The 18,711-nt window shown below is 39.4% G+C and overlaps 1 protein-coding gene across 22 annotated transcripts in view; it reads right to left on the reverse strand.

Moving 5' to 3' along the window:
• LMO7 (LIM domain 7) overlaps positions 1–18,711 on the reverse strand; it is a 121,563-nt gene that overhangs the window by 54,902 nt on the left and 47,950 nt on the right. For 10 of the 22 annotated variants that reach the window (XM_082675850.1, XM_082675838.1, XM_082675853.1 and 7 more), the window contains 3 exons: positions 6,204–6,234; positions 5,304–5,417; positions 994–1,192 (listed from right to left, as the gene is read on the reverse strand). Coding sequence is in view for 11 of the 22 variants with exons in the window: in XM_082675853.1 (XP_082531979.1) it covers positions 994–1,192; positions 5,304–5,417; positions 6,204–6,234 (344 nt within the window). In the remaining 11 variants the exon portion in view is untranslated. Of the gene's footprint in view, positions 1–993; positions 1,193–5,107; positions 5,153–5,303; positions 5,418–6,203; positions 6,235–10,589; positions 10,765–11,787; positions 11,888–12,316; positions 12,433–18,711 lie in introns of those variants that run through there. The other 12 variants (XM_082675842.1, XM_082675839.1, XM_082675856.1 and 9 more) reach the window with 10 other exon arrangements.

Here is an 18,711-nt window from a genome sequence, read left to right on the forward strand (position 1 = left end):
AAGCAAAGTAAACTCTCTAACAATCCGGCAAAAACTCACAACCAGAACTCTCAATTTTTCATGCTGATGGTGGAAGCACAGAAATAGTTCAAGAAACTTCACTTGTGGTTTCAACCTAGTCAATTTGAATTGCGAGAGGCATACAGTCAGAAATTTCTGAGACCACCCAATAGCCAGGGGAAAAAGACTTGCATTTAAATAATAGATTTGACCACAATATTGGGATTTTGAAAGAAAGTTCCTTCCCACAACAGAAACTTTCATTAACACGTTCCTTTCACACTTGTCCTGGGTTTACTCTGACCCTGACAGACGTAAAAGATGTTTTCTAACACAATGCCAGTGTTGTTACTTAATCAAAGTTTAGCATAATATTCTATCATGACAGATATCAATCATTTCTTTTCTTAGGTAGAGATAATTATTAAAATATTTTCCTGTTTTTTCTTAGAAGTTTTTTTTTTTTTTTTTATCTTTTGCAGAAAAGTAAGAAAAGGAAAGAAAGCTTATTCAGGAGCTAGAACAGACTTTTATAGAATCTTATTTACTTTCTTCTTTATGTTTAGATATATCAGTTACTAGGCCTCAGAGGCAGAGATTATTAAACCCAAATCTGGAGAGAAAAGAATTAGGATAGATTATCGCTGATAAAACAGGTCATAGTTAACTGTCTCTTCCCCAAACTCCTCTAAAAACAGAAGATTAAAAGAAGTGAAACTATCACCCCTCTAGTGGCAATATAGTGAGGAAGGAACAAGAGAGACAGACAGAAAGAGAGACAGAGAGAAGGAAGGAAGGGAGGGAGGGAGGGAGGAAGGAAAGAAGGAAAGAAAAGACACCCCCAATTATATTTCCATCTCTACAAAAATATACTTCTTGGCGAAATTTTTGCCTCAATAGTTTCACTCCATTTTTCTACTCTCTCCAATTCCCAATTTTCTCTCAATACACAAAGAAATAAAAATAAACCGTCCAGTCCAAAATGTAACTCACCTTCACGTGCCCCTCTCAACGTGATATCAGAGGAGCAGCTTGTGAATGACCTAGATCCCAAAGAGTCCAAGCTTTCAAATGAATCTTCTCTCTTATAGTTGCCTGGAGGAGCAAGAAATTCTCCACGCTCAGCGCACCAGATATCACCGTAACCACTGTCTCTGCCACTCCTCTTCAGGAAGCTGGACTCTTCAAGTGCCTGAAGAACATTTTTTAAAGACTTGTAAGTTAGCATAAACTTCCAAAAGTGTAATCAGTTATCGCTTATTGATTTGCAGTAGTTCAAGTTGTGCTGCATTTGATAGGTGAGGCAATGAGACTCCCCCATTAAATATCAGAAAAAATCTGATAAAAATCAGAATATACATCTGTAAATGTTTTCCCACAACTAATACTTGGCACTCATGTGACTATATGGAGGTATTCAATATTATTTAATAAGGTAATAATAAGGGGGAACGTTTTAATAAAAGAAAAGCTAATAATTAGAGTAACATTCAAAGGCTAAAATCAATTATTATCTACAGTTTTCTGGCAATAAACATGAAAGGAGGCAATAAGAAAAGCCAACCTTAATTTTGATATCCAAAAGGAGAAAAGTTAATAAGATTATATTCAGCCTACCTCCAGGAAATATTAGGGCTCATTTTTATTAAATAAACAAAAAAGCCATAACAAAGTTCTTTAACAGAAAGAAAAGTTTTAAAAGAGAGAGGGGCAAGAATAGCAGGCGTACACTTCACAAATTCATTTATTTTCACTCAAAACCTAGATGTGAACCAAGGAAAGTAGACTTGTTTGTTGAATATAAAACATTTTCCCTGGATCTAAATGAAATACTTGTTTAGCTCATATAACAGCTATATAGAAATATGTAAATGTTATTAACCATAGGTTTGTAAATCATATAGAACTTACTAAAATAAGCATCTTTAACTAACATTCCTCTAGGAAAGTTAATAGCAAAATACAACCGGACTTTTTAAAATTAGCATGTAAGTAGAATTTATAAAGCCTTTAGCATAGTTCTAATACATAGTACTCAATGAATAGCTAGTAACTATAATTTTTTTTAATATGGTGAAGGTAATTTTGTTACTATAGTAAAAATCAGAAATGTTACTTTCAGGTGATGATACTAATATAGAGATAGGAATTCCTAGGTTCTTTTTTTTTTAAAGCAGAGGGTTTTCCTTTTTTTTTTTTCCTTTAATTTTATTTATTTTTGGATGCTTTGGGTCTTCGTCGCTGTGTGCGGGCTCTCTCTAGTTGAGGTGCACGGGCTTCTTATTGTGGTGGCTTCTCTTGTTGCGGAGCAATGGCTCTAGGCACGCGGGCTTCAGTAGCTGCAGCACGCGGGCTCCAGTAGTTGCAGCACGCGAGCTCAGTAGTTGCGGCACGCAGGCTTAGCTGCTCCACAGCGTGTGGGATCTTCCCGGACCAGGGATCGAACCTGTGTCCCCTGTGTTGACAGGAGGATTCTTAACTACTGCACCACCAGGGAAGCCCCAGGAACTCCTAGGTTCTTTAACAACCAAATGTAATATGTCAACTTTCATTAAATCATTATTCAGAAAAAAAGCTATGAAAGAGAGTTGGGAGACAATTGGGATGTTCTGAATATAGACTGGATATTAACTAATGTGGAATTCATGACTGTTCTTTGGTCTAGTAGACATCACAGGTATATGGAAGAATATTCTTACTGTTAAGAGATGCATGCTGAGTATTTAGGGGTGAGTTGTCTGCAATTTACCTTGAAATGATTAATTAAAACACAGATGGATACATAAATAAAGCCAATATGGGACATGTTTAATGATTAAATCCGACGGAACACAGGTGGGTATTTGTTGTACTATTCTTTCAACTTTTAATTAGGAACATTCTCAAGATATGATAAAAAGTTGAAGAAAGAATGTTTACAATGAATAATTAGCAGCTGTCTCAGGCATACTTTTGGCTAAGACTGGATGTTAATTCGTGGTTGAATTGTTTGACAAATGCTTAAGTGCCAGTAGGGTCTAGTAGACTTATGTGAGATTTCATATATTTTGGACGCCACACACACCCTGGAATTAGAGTTGACATCCTAGCATGAAAATGAAAGTGCCTGCTTTGTACCCTATTTCCAAGCGGGTAGGGAAGCTGGGCTTAGTGCTGGTACCACCAAAATACTTCTTAAAAAATATAGGTTTTAAAATTCTAAGTAAATCTTTAGATTTACCAGGTTTCTTAGACACACACTTGTTGAAGGCTTAGAGTTCAACTCAAGGAGATGATTTTTGGCCTCGTAAGTGTTAAAGATAATGATGATGTGCCACCGTGGTTATAAAAGAACCTAAGTTTGGCCCCGTTGCCTGGTTCCTCCCCCAAACCCCCACCAAGGACTTTACTCTGACAAGTCACCTAAAATGAGTCACCTACAACTTATAGGATGACTAAGGGTCAACAGCTTACTGCAAGTATTTTTTTTAATATATATTTTGGATTGGCCATTAAGCGTTATCTAGTTAAGGGAGAAAAGTCTGATGCACACAATGATTTTGACTTTAACAGAACAGACGCAAAACAGCTCATATATTCACGCACCTCTTATGGCTCTCCACACTCCACAATAATGGAACGGAACCACAACTATAGTTTTACCTATGAAAATTTTTTTTTTTATAAATTTATTTATTTACGGCTGCATTGGGTCTTCTGCGTGGGTCATATGGCTGTGTGGGCTTTCTCTAGCTGTGGCAAGCGGGGGCTCCTCTTTGTTGTGGTGCATGGGCTTCTCATTGCGGTGGCTTCTGTTGTTGCAGAGCATGGGCTCTAAGCACACGGGCTTCAGTAGTTGTGGCATGCGGGATCAGTAGTTGTGGCCCACGGGCTCTAGAGCACAGGCTCAGTAGTTGTGGCGCACGGGCTTAGTTGCTCTGCAGCATGCAGGATCTTCCCAGACCAGGGCTCGAACCCGTGTCCCCTGCACTGACAGGCAGATTCTTAACCACTGCACCACCACGGAAGTCCCTGAAAATTCTTTTTCATCTACTCTGATTTTGATACTGGTGATAGGAAGCAGCCTCGAATAAAGCATTCCCAGCACAAACACTCTACTAGGATGATTCAACCTGAGTCAGACTGCCATAAAAAGAACCAAAGGCTGTAATGAGAACACTAATGCAAGAGCCAAAGTCCTATGTTATTTTTAACTGGATGTTTTCTTGGCTGAAATACCTGTAAGGCAAGGCTTTGCCCTTGCTCAAATCCCTGCCACATTCATCCTTCAGAGCCTTGCCCTCCTCCATTGCACTGACCTACCTGTTCATCTGTCTACATCAGAGGGTTGTGCTGTAAGGAAGGGTCATCAGCCTTGTATGAGTGTTTTCTCAACAACTAGTACAATGCTTGTGCATGGTATTATCTCAACTGTTATCTGAATTAACTGTTTTAAGGAATTTAAATAGGGTATTATCAACTCTTTACAATTAGAAAATAAAAATCCAGAAGGAATACCCTAACCTTCTAGACTATAATCCCATCTCCCTATAATGTATGTGGCTGGGTTCAGGCAAAACTATTTAGAGATCAGAGTAGTTATAAGGCAAAGTGATCATTTTCATCCTAAAATTTCTATCTTCCAATTATAGTAACTAACATTTATTACACCCTTACAATGTGCCAGAGACTAATGTTAAATGCCTGATTAATCATCATAAAGACACATCAAGCAACTAATATTAATTAGATGACCATATATTATTTTGATGACATATTTTCTTCTGCACAGCAGATTCTCCTGCATAAATACCCCCACAGTGAAGTTAATTTTCCCATCTGAATATTATGAGTGAAGATTTGGCCAACTCTGGTCAGCGCTGGCACTTGAGATATAATGACTCATGGCAAGACAGTAAGATAAAGAAACGAGTAACTTCCATATATTTTAATAGCCCTGAAGCACCTCTCTATTACAGGTTAAGTTCATAATGAATATAGAAAGAGTTAGGTTATATAAAGTGCCTAAGAAAGAAAGTAAATTAGTATTTTGTTGAGTTACCTAAAATTAAGAAATAAATACATATACCTATATCACATACCCTGGAAACTGCTCTGAAATACTTACTCACTCCTTGTGGTGGCTTACAAAGCCAGCAAATGAGTAACAATCCTCTCCACCCATCCCAATCAGAGCCGCCATATATCATAGAGGGAGGAGAAGAAGGCAGAGGGCATGTGGAAAAAAGAGACGAAGGGGAAAGGGGAAGATGAGAAGTAGTACTAGTTAGAGTAGTTGTCTCATATAGATAGAGTTTCCTTACCTTAGTCAGAGCTTGCCCTAAAAGATTCTCAAATGCTTTCAAATTAAGATAGGGACCATTATAGTAGGGGTTACTTTGTGCTTTTCTTCCCAGCCAGTACAAAGTTATCAAAACCTTTAAAAAAAAAATTCCATGAAACAACAAGATCAGTCTATTTAGTAACTAATGGCAAGCTCAAATGCAAGTGAGCACTCTAGATAAAAGACAGTATCTATGGTTGAAAAGTAGATTTTCTTTTAAATTATGTAAAGGAGAAGGGTCACTAAAAATGTTAATTCTTCTTAGATTTCCATCTCTGAGCACATTCTCAGAGCAAAAGCCTAGACCCCAACAGGTATTTATACTCTACCGGTACACATGAAGAAGGAAAAAATTTACAGTAAGAAAACATAAATTAAACTTTTAAAGTAATAGTTTTCCAACAATCTTACAGACTGCACACTTAAAATCAAAAATTCTCAGCTTCCCTAATAATGATATTGAGCTCTTATGTTTTTCAATAAAGCTGTCACATTTTTAGAAATTCTTCTAATATGCAGAATATTATAGATATAAGTCTACATTGGGCAATTGCCCAGAGTCCTTAAACATTTAGCGTTTTTCCTTAAAGTCTGATTTTGGTGGTTTCTGACTTGCTCTCCTAAAAATCCTATAGCCTATTCATTTGCCTTTACCACATTACTAACATGTAAGGACCCACTCCCTAGATTTAACCCACCTTCTTATACTATGAGGTCAGAAAATACATGTTTCAATCATATTTAAACACAATTAGAATTTGTTTCTAGCAAAACTTAGAAAAAGGATAGAGAATATATCAGATATTTTTAGATCCCACTACCTTTTCACAGAACATGTAAGTAAAAAACCATTTATAATGTCCCATTAAATATATCTTACATTTTTCACTCTCCTATCAGTCTCTTCTTGCCTGTAAAGAAAAAAGAAAATATCCATTAGTAATATCTATGAACCTTAAATTGTTAATTATTAACTAGAAAAAACTCATTTGTATTCTAAAGTTCTATGAATATTAATACCACCTGGAAGTTCAGAAACCTTAGTCAGTATATTATCCATCAGAAGGATTTTTCCATATTCATTGATTTCATGAAATATAATTGTCAGTTTTCTATAAAAAGCAAGGTTGTCTTTTTTTCATTACTTTATTCATTACAGTCTGATTTTTTTTTTTTTTTTTTTTTGCGGTACGCGGGCCTCTCACTGTTGTGGCCTCTCCCGTTGCGGAGCACAGGCTCCGGACGCGCAGGCTCAGCGGCCATGGCTCACGGGCCTAGCCACTCCGTGGCATGTGGGATCTTCCCGGACCAGGGCACGAACTCGTGTCCCCTGCATCAGCAGGCGGACTCTCAACCACTGCGCCACCAGGGAAGCCCCAGTCTGATTTTTTAAATGTGTTATTTGCATTTGTAAGTTTTCATTTTAAACAATGTTTAAACCCAATCAAAAGGGGGAAAAAATCAATGCGTGCTCACGGCAGAAAATAAATCAGGAAATGGGGGGAAAAAACCTTAAATAGGAAAAAACAAAAGTAATTTTGCCCTGAGTTTTCTTTTCCACTTTGCGTGAGGGATTTTTCACTCAAGTTCCCCAGAGAAAATTGCTCAGAGACCAAACCCTGCAGATGTTGAAAAGTGCAGTTTAAAACATAGCCATGAATCTCTGCCTAAAGAGATTTCACTCTATTATAAGAATCATGGGTTTTCCCCCCACCTGTAAAAGGGCATGACATTTGTGGGAAAAGTTAAAGAGGCAGATGTCACCGCAACGTTGAAGACGAAAAAACATAAGCTAATTAACAAAGCGATGGATGACCCTAAACTATTGGTGCTTTCCATCAGAGACTTAAGCAGGATCATTGCTAATTCAGAGAGATGCAGGAGCCTGAACTAGATGACCTCCAAGGTCGCTTTTCAGTCTAAGAGTCATAAGTAGTACCTTTATAAGAAAATATATATGTATACACACACATCATGTGTGTAAGACATATAAAACACACATATATAACATATATACACAGGGAGACAAAGAAAAGGGGGAGAGAATGAGCACACAAACGGAGACAAACATTTAACTTCACTTTCAAAGAATCCATGAAGACAGCTACAACCATTCCTTCCCATAAGATAAACATGAACTGAAATGAACTTAAGAACATTTGCCTCTCACCTACCCCCAAAACAGCATAACAAAAGTAAAATCCACAAACTCTCACCCTTCTGTGGAACTGTAAATTGGTACAACTACTTTAATACATTCGGTAGCAACTATTCAAGCTGAATATACAGTATATGCATATTCTGTGACCTAGTATTTCCACTCCTCGATATATACCCAACAGAAATGCTTACAGATGCTCACCAAAAGTCACATGAGAATCTTTATAGAAGCACAATTCATAATAGAATAAACTGCAGCTACATCTATGTCTTTAACAGTAGAATGGATAAATTATGGAATATCCACACAATGCAATATTCCATAGCAATGAGAACAAACAACCTGCAGCTATATGGTTCAATCTGACAAACAATGGGAAGTAAAGGAAGCCAAACAGAGCACAGACTGTATTATTCATTCAAGTCGAGAACAAAAACAGGCATAACAAAGATATGATGTTAGGAGTCAGGATACCGTTCACCCTGGTGGGGGAGGATGGAAGTGACTGGAAAAAGGTGAGGGGCTTCTAGGGCGCTGAAAATTTCTTATATTTTGATCTGTAAGCTGGCTATTTAAGTGAGTTCCATCTCTAAAGTCTGTGAATTGTACACTTAAAATACACATATAGAAAAAGATACATACTTCAAAAAAGCAAATAAATTTTACGGCCCAAGTACTTAAATCACAGCTTCTCTCTTAAGTAAAAAAGAAAATCATCTTGTAAAAACAAAATCAACATTTTTCAAAGAAGTGGGGGGAAAAATCACTAGAAACTGACAATTTAAAAAAATAAGAGTTATATTGGGAATTCCCTGGTGGTCTAGTGGTTAGGATTCAGCACTTTCACTGCCATGGCCTGGGTTCAATCCCTGGTCAGGGAACTGAGATCCCGCAAGTCACACAGCATGAGCAAAAAAAAAAAAAAAAGGTGATAAAATATATAGCCTCTTTTTATATTAATGACCAACAAACACACTTCAGACATTAACCAAAGCACAAAGAACCATCAATACTCAATGAAAAGGATACATTAGGCTGAAAATCACCACACTCTTAACAGTCAATGCAAACCACCCCACTTTTCTCATAAGTACACTGAGGGCCGAAAGAGGAACAGAGCTCTCTTGAATGCCTGGCCTCCTTTCCACAGCCCTCTCTAAAGGTTTCTAATCCAACACACTCATTTACTTTGTATTATGATAAAGCAATAATTGTAAACACCAGGTATGGCCTATTTTGGAATAAACACTCACAATAAGCAGTGACCTTGGCACTACAACCTTTCCCTCATTTCACAATCCCTTCTGAATATGAGCATTTATAACATGCTCTTGAACACAGTGACACACATGCCAGCCAAATTGCTGTTCTATCACTGAAATGTAATGCCAGGAATTCAAGTAGTCAATGATTTGCTGGAGTCAATAGAGGTCAACTTCTGACACGCAACAAACACATCTCATTGTATGCAAGTCAGTAACCAGGCGGCTCCTTTCCCTGCTGTGGCCACAGGGCACAACCCCAAGGCCTTCCAAATAGAGCAAGCATGAGGGCAGAGGAGAAACTCATGGTATCAGTCTCTCTATGAGCCATCCAAGATATTGCCTAACCCATCAGAACCCAAAATAAGACAGTCTGATCTACAAATAGGCTAATTCCCTTACAACAGATATTTCAACAGCTGACATGGTATAATTCCCTGTTCAAAAGCATGGTCTTTGGGTCAGATGTAGGTCCCACTAGCTATGTTCATTTCGGCAATTCACTTAACTCTTGAAGCTTCCATCTCCTTCTGGAGAAACTGCAAATAATAGCCTCATGGGAAGTGCTCACCAAGCAGCAGTTATCACTAGACTGTAAGCTATGTGAGGGCAGGGCCCAACTTCTTTACCAAGCTACCCACACAGGCTTCTTAGTGACGCCATGCTGGACCCCAATATTTAAGTTGCAGCCAGCCTGCCTGACACTCCCCATCTGTCATCCCTGCTTTATTTTTGTATTTATAACCATCAACTGCATGCATTCGTTTATTATCTGTCTCTTCATAATCCAAAAGGAATTTTTGTGATTTTATTTACTGCCATATCCCAAGTGTCTTAAGACAGGGTCTACCACCTGACAAGTACGTTAAAATATTTTATTAAAAATGCCTAGCACATGGGACTTCCCTGGTGGTCCAGTGGTTAAGACTCCATGCTTCCAACGCAGGGGGCGTGGATTCGATCCCTGGTCGGGGAACTAAGATCACATGCCACTCAGCGTGGCCAAAAGCCACAAAAACCAAAACAAAACCTCTGAGTTCCTGGAGTTTTCTAAATTAATTATTTCCATAATTTTTTTAAAAAATGCCTAGCACAGTGCATGGCACACAGATGCTCACCAATACTAATCTGAACACACTTATTTAGCTTACAGAAATGTAAGTCAGCAAAAGAAATCCTGATATGATAAAAGCTCAGGAGATTCCTACGTGATGTCAAAGGACAGTTAAATTACATTAGCTTACTTAAAACATCCAATTTTGCCTCCAACTGTATTGATACTCATAACTGGGCTTCTTTTTTAAAGTTATTTTCTTTAACATTGCAATAAAAGGAATTCTTTATAATCATAGATCAATAACCCAAAAAAGGCACAGGTTCAAAAACAAAGGGCAGCTTCAAAGTGCTGAGTACAAAGATTAAGTGATGGTCTCTGGGATAAAAAAGCTTCCCAGCAGAGCTCTGAGAGACAAAGGCCAAAGAATCCAAACCTTCCTTGAAACCCAAATTTACCATAAAAAGGGACAGAGATGAAACATTAATAGTTTGAAAAAATGACTATGTTGAATATGTTGCTAGCCTTCTCTGTGTATTACACACTAATTTAAATATTAATATTCAAGAAATAGCAAGTATGACATAGATATCATCTTCCACTCTGTTAATGGAACAGCTCTGGTAATTCTTCACTACCTGACGAAGGACCAGAAAACATGTGCTCATCACAGAGCTCTAAACTTTCTGCCACAGGCCAGGAAGAAAAGAGCCATAAACCCTCAAGTAAGCCCATCAGTGAACAAGATCCATCAGTAACCACCTTATCCTAACTTCAAGGTATACTTACAGCCAGGAAACTCTAGGTCTGATCCTTTCTTTATTCAAAGCTGTTTTAAAATACTCGTACAAATCCTCCATCAAAGAGCACCATCTCTAAGCAAAGGACCAGGGAAATAAAATCCATGTGGCTGCTCTGGCTCTCATCGGGAGAGCCCGTTCTTCCCCGAGGCAGCAGCGTGGCTAGGAGGGCAGGCTCTGGAGTCAGACCTCCTGGGTGTGATTTCCGGCTCCACTTTTGGGAGCTGTGAGAATGTGGCAATGCTTATCTAACTCTTTGCCTCCACAGTCTCACCTGGAAACCACATACCCATTTCACTGGGCTTAAGATAGACATTTGAAAAGTACTGAACCCAAGCAGATCAAGTAAAGGAGACACTTCAAGACTATCCTCCAATTACCCATCTCAACCACACAGTATGGTGGAAGGGAAGTGGCGAGAGGACAGGCAAGTCTCCCCACACATAGTATTTTCCCCCTAGAAGAGACATTTCTGTGAAGCACAATTCAAGACACTCTTTCATGTTCTTCTTTCCTTTCCCTCTTTCTCTGAAAGGCTTTGAACAAGAAATTGTTTCTAGAATAAGGTCAAACAAAGAGCAAGGCCAACTAGTGTGGTATGACCCTTGTTGGCCAAACATCCATGTTGGTCCCAAGCCAGCCCTCCTCACCCGCCCTTTATCTACCAGGGACTGCCTAGGCCAACACCCTTCAATTTTCCAAAAGCTCAAAATCTGAGAGAAAAAAAATGTGCCTACATTGCCAAAGTCTATCTCCCTCCTATCTGACAGCATAGTTTGGGAACAGAGTGTTAAAGGATGAGATTCTAGTTTTATTATAGCTTGGTGCGGCCAGCTGTATTCTAGGGCGTCATCAAAAATATTTCCAAAAACGTTCTGTTTATCCAAAGAGCTAACCCTGGGCCCACATGCATGCACCCACCTCAGCCTCTCATAGAGTCTCTCCTGGTGGACAGCAGAGAGCTGGAACCACACCTGACTCACGACTGTACCCCTGGAGTCAACCACAGGCCTGGCTAAGAGCTGCCCAGCTTCCAGTGCTCCTATATAAGTCACCTAAAGCCACTCACAGAGCCAGTCCCGCAGATCAAGGACAAAGAGTTGGAGGAAAACTCCTCCCCAATAAGATAAAGCTTCACAGAGCTTGAAACCGACTCCCAGTTCTCTCTTTATGTTCTTCCTCCATACCTTTTTTTTTCTTCTTCTTCCGTATCTTGATACACCTTTTCCTCAAGGTACCAACTTCTTCACTGACAGCACCGTAAGCTCAATCTTGTCATGTTCTGCCCTAAGATCAAAATCCCCTAGCACTGAATTCTCCGTGCTCCAAAATCATCCTTCCTCCCTAAATCCCAGCCCACACCCTGCCCAATCCAACCTCGGTTAAGATCAAATACAGTTGTCTTACTGAAGTATCATACAAGGAAGCGTGTGATGAAAAACTCATGCTGGAATTTCTGATAGAGTGGGAATATCTTTGCTCCAGATACCACGGGGGAAGACTCCCTACATCCTAACAGGAGAGATGAGACATGTGGTACCACCTGCCACTACCCCAAGCTTCTCTGGCTACAAGGAATCTGGAGTTCAATAAGAGACTCAAGTATAACTTCCTACCCCACTGGGTCTCCTCCCTGCCATACACACTCACCCCTCTTTCTATCCCTAATCCTACAGCCCCATCATCCCCTTTTCTTGGTCTCAAATAAGCTTTTACCTTTGTTCCTCAGAACAACTGCAACTCACTGGGTGATTATGTCCCCAAGCATCCACTTCCTGAGGCTACTTCCAGAGTAGAGCATGGACCCAACCCTTCCAGAGTCAGTTCTAGCCCTGCCCTGCCCTGCCCTGCCCTGGGTGGCTTCAGCTGACCGGGATGTGCTGCTTGGGAAACGGGGTTGACATTAGAGAAGCTGGGCTCACACAATACTTGGTCCTCCTCCAAGCCACTAAGTAATCCCTGCCCTCCAGTTGTTGCTTATGTAGTCTGGCCACCTGTTCACAACTTTTTAAAAAATGTCAAGAAATGAGGTCCTAGATCATGATTTCATAAGCGATCACCAGTAGAAAAAAGTGTGTGGACCGCATCTGCTTTCAATCTGTCAGGTATGCATGAGGTTAGGGAGGAGGCATGTGTGTGGCCAGGGGAGACGGTTGAGACCATTCAAAGCAGATGCCCTTCTCATTACAGCCGCGGCATCGTTTTCTATAAGAGACAAGACAGTCTGCCTCCAAATGGGAGGAAAGGATACTGAGTGAAATTTTAAGAAGCATAGTGACATAATAATTTCTGACGCTACTGTCTCTGAGGGAAGGGCCTGTTTTTATTCCAAATGCAGGAAGTGAAGAAGGAATTTAGGAATCTATCAGGTAACGGCTCCTTTTTCTATTAACAGACATTATTCATGGAAGCTCTTCCATTGCATTACATAAAACAGAGCAAACCTTTCTCTAATGACTGGCAAATAGAAGGAGGAAGAAATGTGTGGATAAAAGTTAAAGACGAATTCTTGGAATACTGCACTCAAAAAGTAAGCTGCATTTTAAAAAATGAAGTTGAAATTCTTCCTTTCCTCCCACCTTCATCCCTAAAAATGAAACTGTATTCCATTTGACAATCTGCCAGTAATGTGAGACACATGTGACTCATAGCTTTTAATCTGCCATTGCTACAAAATGCAGCTCTACCTGACTGGAAATTGTAAAAATGGCACTTGAGAAAATAATACCAAATCTGGAGATAATTAATGAGCAAAAATCGATAAACGATGATTTCTGTACTTACCTATGTGAGGCAAAACTCTTGGAAATTCAACAGTTTTTGCCCTAGGAACATAATGCTTATTCCAAACATGACAAATGAGTAAGTACCCTCTCGTTAAAAATCATTTCTTATTAAATTTCACACCCCACCCACACAGTACTAAGAATAGCTAAGTTTCACTTAAAGAGAAAGGAAAAAACAAACCCACATGCATTCGAAGACACCGGCACACAGTTCCACTTAAATAATGAACCTGAGGAGCTGCTGCAGGAGCTGAAAAGTGGGTTTTGTTTCTAACTCTCTCAACCACAGACTTTTTGCAAATCTTCTTTTCTACTTTTTGGAGTATGTTTGCTATCACATAAAACTGATTTCACAATTTGAGACTCACACATGTATATCCCCTGTTAGATGGTAACCCAGAAACAGACAATTCCTGAACACAGAATTTAATATCCATGATATATGCTCCGTGTACTAAATGGAGTTATGACCTTCAATTATATAAAATGTGCTGGGGAGAGACTACAGGGGGTGTCAATTACAGGCCTACCCATCATTTTACTTCTGTAGGTAACAATGCCAGGTAGCAGCAGCAATGGGAAGAGTGGGCTTGGTTTTAGACATGGGAAGTTTGAGACACATGACAAAGTAGAAATGTGAAGTGACTGGTAATTAGACATACAAGTAGGATGTTCAAGCTAGAAATCTAGGTTGGAGATATAATCTGGGGAGTTGTCAGCATAGAGATTAAATATAAAGTCATGAAGCTACCATGAGACCCCCTTAGAAAATAAGTGTAGATAGAGAAGAGGTCTAGGGATTGAGGGCTGGGAAACCCAACACATAAGGGCTAAGAGGTGGAGGAGAAACCAGCAAGGCAGACACAGAAGGACCAGCCAATGTGATGGGAGTGGCACGCCGGAGGGAAGGAGAGCGAGACGGAGGGACCAGTCAAAAATGTTGTTTAGAGGGGAATGAGGATGAGCGCTGAGGAATTACTGCTGTATTCTTTTCTTTTCTTTTTTCTTTCTTTTTCTTTTGCTGTACGTGGGCCTCTCACTGTTGTGGCCTCTCCCGTTGCGGAGCACAGGCTCCGGACGCACAGGCTCAGTGGCCATGGTTCACAGGCCCAGCCGCTCCGCGGCATGTGGGATCCTCCCGGACCAGGGCACGAACCCACGTCCCCTGCATCGGCAGGCGGACTCTCAACCACTGCGCCACCAGGGAAGCCCTGTATTCTTTTCTTAACCCTTATAATATCTTACACACATGTAATACACACTCACTCAATTACTAATTACTTCTCCTCAAAGAAGAAAAAGAAAGAAGTATTAACATCAACAAAAATCTCGTCAAAACCACCGATGTTCCTAAACATACAATTTGGGAGAATACTGAGCTAGATGGCTCAGGTGCCCTTCCAGACTTCTGAGTCCACACTTAGCAAAGCCAACAAGAAATTCGACTATAGGTATAAATCTTCTAGTCTTTAGCATCATGATATTGGAATAATAATGTGCCAGGTGAGGAATTTTCCAAGTCAGTATTTGTCAAACTGTGTACCACGAAGCATGAGAAACTGGCAGATTGAATGGGGCTTAAGGTCAAAACTTTTCACAAAGTGTTGCATATTTTCTCCTTAACATATAACAGAAAATTGAAGTTGTGAAAAGCCCTACAACAAGAGATCCGTTTTACTTATACTTTGAAAAATTCACTTTCTCATAGTTTTTGGCAGAACAGTTACTAAAATCTTAAGGAATTCTGGTATCGATGAAGTATTTCCCAATTGTGTCTTGTTTAAGTCCACTTTACGCTTAATTGTATCATGTATATTAATAATAATTACCTTTATTAAGCACTTTATATTAATCATTACGTTGACCGTATTGCATTATTATCTCCTTTAATCCACACAACAATCTAATGATTTACAGATTAGGAAATTGGGACTCCAAAGGCTTAAAAACTTCCCCAAGGTCACAAAACTATTAAGACTTGATGTGATCCGTACTTGCCATACACTAAGAGCTATGGACTAAAACCCTGTTTTAGTATTAGTGCAGTCACTCTTTCTACCTTAATATATTTTTAATAATTTACTTCTTTCTTAATCCTGAAAAATAATTGTCTGTAATATCCTTGAGAAGTATAAATGTCTCTCAACATTCTCTCCAAGTGTTGGTTCAAAACCTATCTATGGCAACAATAATTTCCTGCCTAAATCTGTCTCCCAAAGACAATGGCAGAAGTTCCCCCCTACCTTTTCTGGCAAAATTTAGATTTGTACTGTACTATCTTGCACATACAACCCGTTATGGGATTCTGCAGATGGAAAATTGCCAAAGCATTTTTTAAAGGACTTCCTTCTAAGTAAATGAAATATATCACAATAATTCTCGTAGTGAGAGAAATGCAAGGCAGAGATTACCTGTTCTTGTCACTGCTAAGCCTTTATGAGTGTAGTTTCTTTAAGGCAAGTACCCATCGAATATAAATAAAAAGATTATAAATTAAACACAAACAAGATTAACTGGGAAAACATTCTGGTTAGTCTCCTGAAGGTACATTTTCTAATCTAAAAAAAAAAAAAAAAAAAAAGAAAGCTAAATCTACCTTTAGGTTTGTGAAAATTAAACAAAATATATTTAAAGTGCCTAGCACGTAAATATTTATTTTCTTTCTGATGAACATGAAAGCATAAGGTGTAAATTATTAGTAGTAAGTTAGTATACCATTACACCAATTCCTTAGCTGTAGTTTATATTAAATGTGCTATGTGTGAATAGTGCAAAGCTGTATTGACAAGTAGTGCATACCAAACTATTGATTCACGTTACACATTCAGAAGGGTCCGTATTGCTTTTAAGCACATTATTCTCCCTTGCCTATAAGTGAGACTTGTTTCAAAATGTTAATTCCACCATGGGAAAAATCAGCACCACGGCCTCCTCAAAAAAATCCCTAGCCCAAGTTTTTCATAAATCATTTTTAGTCCTAAATTTTGCCTGTTCTAGATTAGCCTCTCTTATCTTAGTGTTTTTTTAAAAAAACACCAAATTTTTCACAACTATATTTAATCCAAAGGTTCATAGGGGCAATATATATTTAGAACAGAGTTTCTTGACAATATTACCATTTGAACCTTACAATTCTTCATTGCGGGGGATTACCCTGTGCATTGCAGGATGTTAAACAGACTCCTGGCCTTATTCACTAGACACCTCTCCTCACCCTAGTCAAGACAATCAGAAATGTCTCCAGACGTCACCAAATATCCCCTGGGGCACAAAATTGTCTGATGTTGAGAACCACTGTTTTAGAGGATCTAAGAATTTAATTAATTCCTCTTCATAAAGTATACTCAAGTTTCCATGGGCCTAAAATTAGCTGAAACCAAAACCAGTCTCATGAGTAGTAAATGAAGTCTGAGGAGTTGACTCACTCTCCAAGAATGACCAACTATTAAATTAAAAACATACTATGACTTATCTCCCTTGCAATTTGTATAAAGCTGCCTGTCTTTCATTAGAGAGTTAACACCACGGATCATTTAAAAATCTCCATTTACATGTACCACCTTCCATAGATGTGCCACTTCCTTCTTAGCCTTCCATATAATGCTTCAAATTTCAGAATCTTATCAAAGTATCACCAATCACTCTGTATAAGTCATTGAGAAAGAATGGACATGCTTCAAAGGAATAACATAATTGGTTTTCAAATTCAGATTAATATAACACCGCCTTCTTCAATTAACTTTCAAGTTCAATACACATTCGATCCCGATGTCCTTCAGAGTAGTTAACCTTTCTTGCAATCAATTTCAATTTTCCCATTTTCTGTGAATACCTTTTTGAAACTTCCAAGACTAATGAATCGAATGAGTTTTTTCTTCTTCTTTCTCCCCTTCACCATATTTAATCTAAACCAAATTCAAATAATACTTCCCAGGCAACTTTTCTCAGATATGCCCTTTATATTCCCACTATCAGCAGTTCAGAATTTAAATCGAATAAGTCTTCGTAAGTGCATGCATCATCTAATCCCCGAGCCTGTTCATCCTTCCACATGCTCTGCACTGGTGAAGGGCCCCAAATTTCAGAGTCAGAAAACTAAGGCCTAAGCCAAACAACATCTCCCTCGAACACTCACTTCCCCACCAAACAAGTCCTATCAATTCTAGTCCCTAAATCTCTCTGCAATTCCTTGCTTCTTTCTCAGATGTATTTCCTGTCTTCGATCTTCCCCCTGGTCCTCCTCCTCCCCAGAGATTCCTGAACAATCGTCCTAAAATGGAATCCTCTCCATGTCTCCTATCTTTTTTTTTTAATAAATTTATTTATTTTTAATTTTTATTTTGGGCCACGTTGGGTTTTTGCTGCTGCGCGCGGGCTTTCTCTGGCTGCAGTGAGCGGGGGCTACTCTTCGTTGTGGTGCTGGGGCTTCTCATTGCAGTGTCTTCTCTTGTCGTGGAGCATGGGCTCTAGGTGCGCGGGCTTCAGTAGTTGTGGCACACGGGCTCAGTAGTTGTGGTGCACAGGCTTAGTTGCTCCGCGGCATGTGGGGTCTTCCCGACCAGAGCTCGAACCCGTGTCCCCTGCATTGGCAGGTGGATTCTTAACCACTGTGCTACCAGGGAAGCCCCAAGTCTCCTATCTTGACATTCTTACCTCTTACGGTTTATTTCCCTCAAGTAAAGTTCAAAACATAGCATTCACATTCATCATCTGCCCACTCTCGGTCACCTCGTTTCTTGACCTGCCCCAGCATAAACCCAACACTCTTTCTATAAAACAGCTCTAGAACTCTCTCAACAGCCCTGATCTCTCCCACCTCCACATAAGAGACAACAGGAAGTTTTCTCTTCCTAGAAGGCTCTTGACTGTTCTCCCCCACTTTTGAACTGTTCATCCTTTCAGATTAAACTCAAATGTCACCAGCCTCTGAAGCCTTCCTATCTTCTAGAGGCCTCTCTCATGGGAGCCCACGGGTGCTCCGCACAGAGTGCTTTTAAAGCATTCCATTAAATTATCTTCCTAGTCTCTCCCACTGGACTGTGAACTCCATGAATTCAGAAACAGAATATTGTTCATCTCTGGCTAAGTACTTAAAATATAGGCACTAAAATATTACCAGAAAGAAGAGATTAATCTTCAGCCTCTTCTAAAAATCTATCCTACCCATCATCTAGAATCATTTTTAAGGGGCCATTTACTCCCTCTCATCCCCACTAAATCATAGGGCTCCCCATGCTTTATCTTGAACTTAATTTTAGTTACATCCCCATTTCCGTCTTTCAGCCATTTCCTGTTGCTTCCCACTCTATTCTGACTTTAATCAAA

This window comes from Grampus griseus (genome assembly GCF_964374135.1).
Source record: "Grampus griseus genome assembly, chromosome: 18".
In the NCBI taxonomy this organism is placed as follows: domain Eukaryota; kingdom Metazoa; phylum Chordata; class Mammalia; order Artiodactyla; family Delphinidae; genus Grampus; species Grampus griseus.